At 49.5% G+C, this 9,705-nt stretch overlaps 1 protein-coding gene across 1 annotated transcript in view; it reads left to right on the top strand.

Annotated features, from left to right (window-relative positions):
* Shb (SH2 domain containing adaptor protein B) overlaps window positions 1–9,705 on the top strand; it is a 134,641-nt gene continuing 124,936 nt past the window's right edge. The window contains exon 1 of the mRNA XM_004658308.3: window positions 1–834. Within this exon, the coding sequence (XP_004658365.2) occupies window positions 106–834 (729 nt within the window). The 5' untranslated portion in view covers window positions 1–105. The remainder of the gene's footprint in view (window positions 835–9,705) is intronic.

The raw sequence follows: 9,705 nt of genomic DNA, 5'->3' as shown, positions 1-9,705 counted from the left end.
GGGCCGGGGCCGGGGCGAGGAAGGATCTGGGAGGCAGCGTTGTCCCCCGAATGGCTACGGCGGCGGACCGGACTCCCGCGCCGCGGCCCTAGGCGGCCTCTCGCCATGGCCAAGTGGCTGAACAAGTACTTCAGCTTGGGCAACAGCAAGACCAAGAGTCCCCCGCAGCCGCCGAGGCCTGACTACCGCGAGCAGCGGCGCCGGGGCGAGCGGCCCTCGCAGCCTCCCCAGGCCGTGCCGCAGGCCTCGTCGGGATCGTGCGGGCCGGCCGCCGCCTCCTGTTTCTCGGCCTCGTCGGGCTCGCTGCCCGACGACAGCGGGAGCACGAGTGACCTCATCCGCGCTTACCGCGCGCAGAAAGAGCGCGACTTCGAGGATCCCTACAACGGGCCCGGCTCGTCGCTGCGCAAACTACGCGCCATGTGTCGCCTGGACTACTGCGGCGGCGGCGGCGGGGAGCCCGGCGGGGGTCAGCGCGCCTTCTCGGCCTCGTCCACGTCGGGCGCCGCGGGCTGCTGCTGCGCGTCCTCGGGGGCCGGCGCCGCCGCGTCTTCGTCGTCGTCCTCGGGCTCCCCGCACCTCTACCGCAGCAGCAGCGAGCGGCGGCCCGCCACGCCGGCCGAGGTGCGCTACATCTCCCCCAAGCACCGCCTCATCAAAGTGGAGAGCGCCGCCGCGGGCGGAGCCGGGGACCCCTCGGGCGCCGTCTGCTCGGGCGGCCGCACCTGGAGCCCGACGGCCTGCGGAGGGAAAAAACTGCTCAACAAGTGCGCCCCCGCCGCCGCCGCCGCCGCCTCGGCCGCGGAGGAGAGCGGAGCTGGCAAGAAGGACAAGGTAAGGGAACCGAGCCACCGGTGCGCCCCGAGAAACTGAGGCACTGCCCTGCTTCCTAACTCCCACGCCAACTTCGCACTGTGACTCTGGCTGCGGGAAGGGAGGTCAGGCCTCCAGAGCTGCTTCCAGATTCGCCCTCCCTCCCTTGTGCATCTCCCCTGCCCCCAGATGGTTGGTCTGACAACCATCTCTCCGTCCTGCCTTCCTTGCCTCCCCCCCCTTGTGCCCTTTCTGAGCCCACACCAGAGCGGGAGCATTCCCTAAGGAAGAAGTACCCTGCCAGCTCGATCTGCTCCTTCGGTAAAGTCTCGAGAGCCAGAGCTGTCGCGGGCCTAAAAGAGCATTTATTTTTGATTACCCTTATGTCCTCTCTCCCTTCCCCATGTAGATGAGGTCCAGAGCCGGAAAGTACTACTCTGCCGGTAGTATACAGCAATCTTGACCGATTGTCCCTGAGTGTGTACATGTGAATCTTTCTGCATGCCAGGTTTTCAAAGCCGGGGGGAGGGACACTTTGGTGGTGGTTCGGTCGGTGAACCTCCGCGCAGGCCTTTCTGGTTGACATGTACGACCTCCCCGAGCGCTCCTCATGGATCACTAGTGAGTAGTAGTACCTCTGGACCGGCTACCAGGCTGGCTTAAGGGAGATCCACCCTCTACTACCTCACCTTCCTTACTGACTTGACTCCACCCCAACCGTCCTGTCCCAGAAAAGAAGAGGGCCTTGTGGCAAACCCCTTCCTAATATATCAGGCCATCTTGATTCCCCGCTTTGATACAGAGGAGTTAATTACAGCCAGACCCTTACCCCTCCTCCCCTTCACACTCCCGAGTCTCCTTCCCTGCCCCCATAAAATAATACTTGTTCTGTCTACTTCTGGTGGAGGCAGTGTTTTGATTAAATCTCAGGCCCAGTGGGAGAGCTTGCTCCTTAGGGCAGGGTTGCCTGGCTGTCAGACCTCTCTGTTCTCCCCCACATTCTTCTCCCAAAGGTAAACTTTTGCTCAGCCACAGCCTAGGTTTCCCCTAGGGCAGGATGTCCGAACGGAGAGGGCTCCCCACCCACCGGCTGGTGTTTGGCAAGGGATCTTTTTGTATTATGGGAGGGAGGAGTAAAGGGATGCCCTTCTTTACTTCTCCCACCTGGCTCCTTTGCCCTGGTATCGTGGACTGCCCTTTTCCCCTGCTTGATCTACCCAGGATGGATGGTGGGAGCAGTCTGAAGGAGCCCAGTGCTCCCCGGAACAGTTTGGGAACACACGTGGAAAGCTTGTACTCTGGGCTTCCCAAGCACCCAGGATGCCACGTGTCAAGGTGACAGTGAGTGGGGATCCTGGGTAGCCACCCAGACAAGGAGGCAAGAAGGAAGATGTCCCGAAGAGAACGAGGGAGAGCTGGAGCTGCCGAGCTTTCTGTGTGGCCAGCTTTAGCTTTCTGTGTGGGGAGAGGAGCATTTGGCGATTTTACAGATGGAAACCAGGAGAAAGCTCTGACAGGACTCCCTGTACCTCCTTGTTCCCTTGTTACCCAAGACACCACTCCCCCCCCCACCTCTTTTTTTTTTCCTCTTGCTGCTAGTGATTCTGTTTGCTCACTAATGTCTTCTTTTGTGGCTTTCAAAACTTTAGGAACATTTTTTCCCAATTATAGTTACGACTGTTTCAAATGCTTAGGAGTCATGCTTTTTTGCTGGAATGTCAAGTGTGTCTAAGACTTGGCTTCAGTCATCACCAGCTATTTCCTGTGAGTCTCTCGGTGCCCTCCCCTGCCAGGTGTTGGGGAACTCTTGCGGGCTCAGTGTCTGCAAGGAGTGCTTTGACAGGGGCCATGAAGTGCTGTGATGGGGCCTGGTGTTAAATAGCGGATCAAAGGGGGCGCACAGCTAAGGCAGGGCTATTGTTGAGCTGGTGGGGTGGTGATTATGGGTGGCTGGAGAAAAGAGCTTAGAGCTTTAGGAAACTTCAGGCACAGCCCCCTGTGATAGTAATTGGCAGTTACTGTTGGACAGGACCCTAGAGGGGCAACAGGGTCTGGGAGACCTTGTAAACTGAGTACATGGGGGGCAACTGAAGGGATTCAGCCACAAGTGACCTGATCAATTAAGAGTTTTGAAGAAACCATCTCTGGGCTGGTTCCCCTCCTAGGCTGTAACTTTGAGCTCTTTGATCTTTTAAGAGTTGTCCCTCTTGGGAGGCAGGGCTTGCAGTTACCAGATGTTCTTCCTACCAGGAGGAAAGGAGACAGCAAGGGAGGGGCGGGCCGCAGAGTGGGGAGACAGGCACACTGTTGGTTTCTCTCTTGTGAGTGCACCTGGAAGACTGGTTAAAATACTTCTGGCTCCTACACTGGAGCTCCAGAATCTAATCAACAGTTCTTGTGGTAAGCCCTGAGAATTAGCATTCTGACAAGTTCCAAGATCTTTGCCCACTGGTCCTGGGACCTCACTTTGAGAAGCCCTTAACCCTCCTGGTAGGTCTTCTGGCCTGGGCCACTTTGGATGCAGACCCCGGATGGATGCCCATCTCTGCTGTGTCTGTGGCCACCTCCTGATCATCCTGAGCCAGTGAGCGCCTCCCCATCTGTGACAGAAAGTCAGGAGGCAGTCTGGTTTTCACATTGTTTCCTGTAAAGAGCATTTGGAGGCCAGGCCTACTATGATCCAGCCCTGAACACCTCTGAGCCTGCCTTGAGTGCACCCATGGCTCTAGGGAGACTGCACTAAGCCTGGGGCAGCCCGGTTTCCTGTCATAGTCCTGAGAGAACTGGATGAAACTGTCAGGTCTGGTGAATGTCGTCTGAATGTCAGGCCAGTGTGTGGTTTGAGTTACTATGTTGTGGAATGGAGTTGCTGATCAGTGGACTGTCTGGTGCTACCCTACCTTTTCTCCCACTCTCAACATCTTTTCTCCCCAGTGAGTCCTGAGACACATCACCTGGCCGCATCCCACTGCCCCCACTGCCAGCTATCTAGTCTGAACATTTTAGAACCACTTGGAAGAGAGATTGTTCACTATGCCAGTTTCTCCCTTAACAAAGCTTAGCCAGCTTTTAGCCAGTCAGCACTCATTCTGGGAAGGAAGGGGGCTGAGTTTAAGGATGCAGTAATCTCTGGCCTGAGCTTCTAGAGTAAATGGGTATGTTGGTCTCATTTTATTCTAGGTTCTTTTCTTTTTAAAGATACTTAATTTTCATTTATTTATTTGAGAGAGAGAGAATGGGCATGCCAGGTCCTCTAGCCTCTACAAATTAACTCCAGTCTCATGCGCCACCTTGTACATCTAGCTTATATGGGTTCTGTCTGAGGAATTGAACCTGGATCCTTTGGTTTTGCAAGCCAGTGCCTTAACTGCTAAGCCATCTCTCCAGCCCTATTCTAGGTTTTTTTTTTTTTTAATGTTTATTTATTTGAGAGAGGGAGGAAGGAAGAGAGAAAAAGGGGGAAAGAAAGAGAATGTGCACACCAGGGCATTTAGTCACTGCAAACAAACTTCAGATGCATGCACCACTTTGTGCATCTGGTTTATGTGGGACCTGGAGAATTGAACCTGGGTCCTCAGGCTTCAAGCGCCTTAACTGCTAAGCCATTTCTGCACCCCCTTGTTCTAGGTATTTTTATCTTGAGAATTTGAGATCTTCATTTGGGAACTGGGCAGCTTTAAGCTAGAGAAAAGTAGAATTTCAGTGCAAGGGTTTGGGGTGACTATAACTTAATTATAGGAGCATTTGGGTGATACGTTGAGCATGTGCACATGTACACATGAATATATAAAACCTTAGTGTAGGATATATTTTTTCCTCAATTTTTATTAACATTTTCCATGATTATAAAAAGTATCCCATGGTAATACCCTCCCTTCCCCCCTTTTCCCCTTTGAAATTCCATTCTCCATCATATCCCCTCCCCATCTCAATCAGTCTCTCTTTTATTTTGATGCCATAATCTTTTCCTCCTCTTATGATAGACTTGTGTAGGTAGTGTCAGGCACTATGAGGTCATGGATATCCAGGCCATTTTATGTCTGGAGGGAGCACATTGTACGGAGTCCTACCCTTCCTTTGGCTCTTACATTCTTTCCTCCACCTCTTCCGCATTAGACCCTGAGCCTTGGAAGGTGTGATGGAGATGTTACTCAGTACTGCAGTCACTTCTTTCTAGCACTATGATACCTTCTGAGTCATCCCAAGGTCACTACCATTTGAAAAGAGAAGATTCTCTACCCAAAGTGAGAGTAGCGTTAATATAAGGGTATAAATATTAAGAGAAGTGCTTTCTGGGTAGTTTGATAAGCATAGCATATGTATTTTTCCAGACATCAGCAGATGTTACACCCCTAGAGCTCATGACTAACCCTGTTTTAAGTTTTCAGTATCAGGGATGTGTTTCCCCCCCCCCCCCATGGAGCGGTCCTCCAGTCCAGTTGGAGGGCAGTAGGGTATATTTTTGGAAACCAGAGCTTTCATGCATTGAACCTTGGGGTGTGAGAGTGGGAGGCCTGAGTTTGAGCTCCATAGGAGAGTCATTGCAAATTGGTGAGCCAGGGAAGGGATGTGCTCACAGCCCAAGGCCATTCTAAGCAACACACAAATATGTAAAATGGCCCAGCCAAACTCGGGAATTAAGAGAGAAGTGTGGCCAGCTTTCCAAGGAGGAATTTTCTTGATTTGCATTTGGACTCAGTGGGCCATCTGTCTGTGGGCTTAACCACCTATGTATCAAAAATATTTGACAGGGGCTAGAGAGATGGCTTAGCAGTTAAGGTGCTTACTTGCAAGGCCAAAGAACCCAGGTTAGATTCTCTAGGACCCACATAAGCCAGATGTACAAGGTGGTACGTGCATCTGGAGTTGTTTTGCGGTGACTGGATGCCCTAGCGTGACAATTCTTTCTCTCTTCCTCTCTCTCTGCTTCTTTCTGTCTCTCAAATAAATAAATAAATTGACAAAAAGCCTGGTCTGTAATCCCAGCTACTTGGGAGGTTGAGGTAGGAGGATTACAAGTTCAAGGTCTGTCTAGGCTGCAGAGTGACTTCAAGACCTTGTCTCAAAAAGTAAAAAGAAGGCCGGGCATGGTGGCGTACGCCTTTAATCCCAGCACTTGGGAGGCAGAGGTAGGAGGATTGCCATGAGTTCAAGGCCACCCTGAGATGACAGAGTTAATTCCAGGTCAGCCTGGACCAGAGTGAGACCCTACCTCGAAAAAACAAAAAAAAAAAGTAAAAAGAAGGCTGGTGTCGCAGCTTGGTAGTAGAGCACTTTTTTCAAACCCCAGGACCTTGACAAAAAGTTGAAACAGAATTACTGATTTTATATATATATATATATATATATATATATATATATATATATATATATGGCTTATTTTTTCCTTGACTTTTCTTAAACAATTCTGTGTATCTATACACACACTATTTACATTAAGTAATCTAGAGATGACCTAAAAATATATGGAAGATACATAGACTACATGTAAATACTATGTCATTATATATGGGGGGGCCTGAATATCCTTAGATTTAGGTATCCAAGGAGGCTCTTGGAACCACTATTTCATGAATATCAATAAATCACCATATTGACTTCTTAAGGCTATTTGGTGAGACAGTATCAGGTATGTGTGCAAAGGACTGGATGGCCTGTGTGCTGTCAGGTGAAAGAGATTGCCAGGGGAAAGAGCTGGCTGAGCTGACCAGAGACATGAGTGGGAATTCCTGAACAGAAAAATAGGGAAGAAGGTTGCCGTGCAGAGGGACCCGGAAGCTTGAGACAGCATGGTGAGAGGCCCACTTCTGGTAGGGGAGGCTGGAGCCCACCTATGACAGAACAGGTCCTGTAGGCCTTGCAAGTGCATGGGAGTTATAATCTATTATTTGATCTTTTTCACATACAATCGCAGATGTCAGGCTTGATGGAAGCCAGGGTCAAAGGTGAGTTGTCAGCTGTTTGCATTGATTAACAGCCAAAATCTCCTGGTCTTAAAATGTCCTTATTGGAAAAAGTTAGAACAAAGGTAGATAGCTGTGGTTTGGCTGGGGATACTTTTTCTCCTTTAAGTCCCAACCCTTGAAAGTACTGAGAGAAGTTACACCTTACATATCAAATCCTGTTTTGCCTATTGATCCGCCAAAAGGAAACATCCTCTAGGCTTTATTTTTATCGTTTACTTAGTCACAGAATTCTCAGTTATACTGGTACTAGGTCCAGGTATACCAGCCGCTGCTCCATCATAGGTCATTCTAGACTCAGGAGTATTTTTTTTTTTCAATTTTTAAATTTTAGTTAGAGGAAAAAAAAGAGAATGTGCATCCCAGGACCTGAAGGTCCCCTGCAGATGAACTCCAGATGCATGCACCCCCTTGTGCATATGTGCAACATTGCATGCTTGCATCACTGTGCATCTGGCTTATATGGGACCTGGAGATTGAAACATGAGTTATTAGGCTTCGCAGACAAGCACCTTAACTACTAAGCCATCTCTCCAGCCCAGGAGTTTTAGACTAGAGGTCAACCAGCTTTTTGTTTGTTTGTTTTGTTTTTCAAGATAGGGTCTCCCTGTAGCCCAGGCTGCCCTGGAATTCACTATGTAGTCTCAGGGTAGCCTCAAACTCATGGTGATCTGCCTACCTCTGCCTCCTGAGTGCTGGGATTAAAGGTGTGCACTGCCACATCCGGCTCAACCAGCTTTTATTAAAGGGCCAAGAATCAGATAGTAATAGGCTTGAGGACTGGATAGTCTCCATCACAAATGGTCAGCTCTGCTGTTGTAACTTGAAGCAGCCATAGACAATATACTAATTAGCAGGGCTAGCTGAGGTCCAATAAAACTATTTACAACAACAGGCAGCTGGTCTATGGGTTATAGTTTTCCACCAAGGATTTAAACAATAAGATTTTATTCTGCATTTCATGAGCTTGCACATCTGAGTAGCATTTCTGGTCTCAGTGGGGCTTGTGGTCTTGAACTCATGGCGATCCTCCTACCTTTACCTCCCATGTGCTGGGTTTAAAGGCCTTTTTTTTTTTTTTTAATTTATACCCTCCCCTTCCCTTCCCTTCCCTTTTCCCATTTTCCTTCCCCCTTCCCCTTCCCTTCCCTCTTCCCTTCCTTCTTTTTTTTGAGGCAGAGTTTCATTCTAGCCTAGGCTGACCTAGAATTCACTATGTAGTCTCAGGGTGGCCTTGAACTCATAGCAATCCCCCTTTGCCAGACTTCCAAATGCTGGGATTAAAGGTGTGTACCACCACACCTACTTAGTGTTCTTCTGCCTCATCCCCCTCTCAGTCTGAGCTTCAGTATGTCCTTCCAAGAAACTCTGTAGTGGGAGGCCCTCCTCTCTACTGCTGAGTTCCACAAAGGGGATGTTGGTGCAGCATTTGCCATTGGATAGAGAAATTCTGCACACAGAGTGGGTACAGAGAGGACAGCTGCACAAAACACGTGTCTTGTACCTGTCATGTCTTCTCATTCTAACACCAGGCATTTCCTCCCTCCAAGGATTGTCCTGGCTGTGTGTTCTGTTTTAAGAAAAAAGCTGGTGGTATTTCTTCTCTTATCATGAAGGACTTAAGTTTCCTAAAATGAGATTAGGTGACTGTCCTCTATCTGACAGTCTCAGAACATGACTGATAGGACTTACCCCCCAAGACTTAACCTGGTTCTTGCCCTACCCCCAAATCATTGCTGAGCCATAAAATTGGCTTTAAAAGGCAAATCTGAAGCAGGTGTGGTTTTCTCTGGTCTGGCTAAGAAACCTCCTCTGGTGATCTTAGCTTGTGCTGCAGAACCACTATCAGTGGCCTGTGGGAAAGCAGAGGTCAGCCATGGCCGTAGGAAAAGGAATCCAAGGATTTGTGGCTTTGCAGTTGAGAACTGGGCTGCTGCCTGGCTAATAGTTACACATCTTTCTGGCCTGCTGGAGAAGAAGGGTGCCTTCCTACAGGATAGAAACAGGCTGTGGTGGTCTCTGACTTCACAACTTCTATTTGACCTGTGGTGAGTGAAGAATTAACATATACAGGTGCTGTCTGGAGATGGGGGAGTACAAGAATGCAGCCAGCTTTAATCCCAGCACTTGGGAGGCAGAGGTAGGAGGATTGCTGTGAATTCGAGGCCACCCTGAGACTACATAATTCCAGGTCAGTTTGGGCTAGAGTGAGACCCTACCTTAAAAGGAAAGGGAAAAAAAAAAAAAAAAAAGGATGATCTAGGGTCTGACCACTGCCTGCTCATTAGGAGCCTGCTTCTGGTTAGGGACACAGGAACCAAGGTTGGAACACAGTTCTGTATGGCAGAACTGATCTGTAAACAAAGTGCTGTGGTGAACTGAGGAGGTCCTACTGTTCTAGAAAGGGCTGTGATTCAGTTGAGCTAAAAAAGAAGCAGGAGGCTGAGACACCATTAATCCCAGCACACACTTGCAGGCACAGGTAGGAAGATCAGTGTGAGTTGCTGTAAGTTTGAGGCCAAGCTAGGGTGGCCTGGGCTAGTGTGAGACCTACCTAGAAAAAACAAACAACTCAACACAAATACAAAAAAGGAGGAGGATGGGCTGGAGAGATGGCTTAGCGGTTAAGCGCTTGCCTGTGAAGTCTAAGGACCCCGGTTCGAGGCTCGGTTCCCCAGGTCCCATGTTAGCCAGATGCACAAGGGGGCGCACGCATCTGGAGTTCGTTTGCAGAGGCTGGAAGCCCTGGCGCGCCCATTCTCTCTCTCTCCCTCTGTCTTTCTTTCTGTGTCTGTCGCTCTCAAATAAATAAATTTAAAAAGTGGACAAAAAAATATTTAAAAAAAAAAGAGGAGGAAATTCATTTCAACTGAAGAAAGTGAGGAAAGGTTCTTTGGGGAGAGAAAGAGTAGTTGGGGCTGGGGAGATA

Source organism: Jaculus jaculus, chromosome 1 (assembly GCF_020740685.1).
Source record: "Jaculus jaculus isolate mJacJac1 chromosome 1, mJacJac1.mat.Y.cur, whole genome shotgun sequence".
Lineage (NCBI taxonomy): Eukaryota > Metazoa > Chordata > Mammalia > Rodentia > Dipodidae > Jaculus > Jaculus jaculus.
Note: the sequence above shows the minus strand (reverse complement) of the source record. Positions and strands in the feature narration are given on the sequence as shown.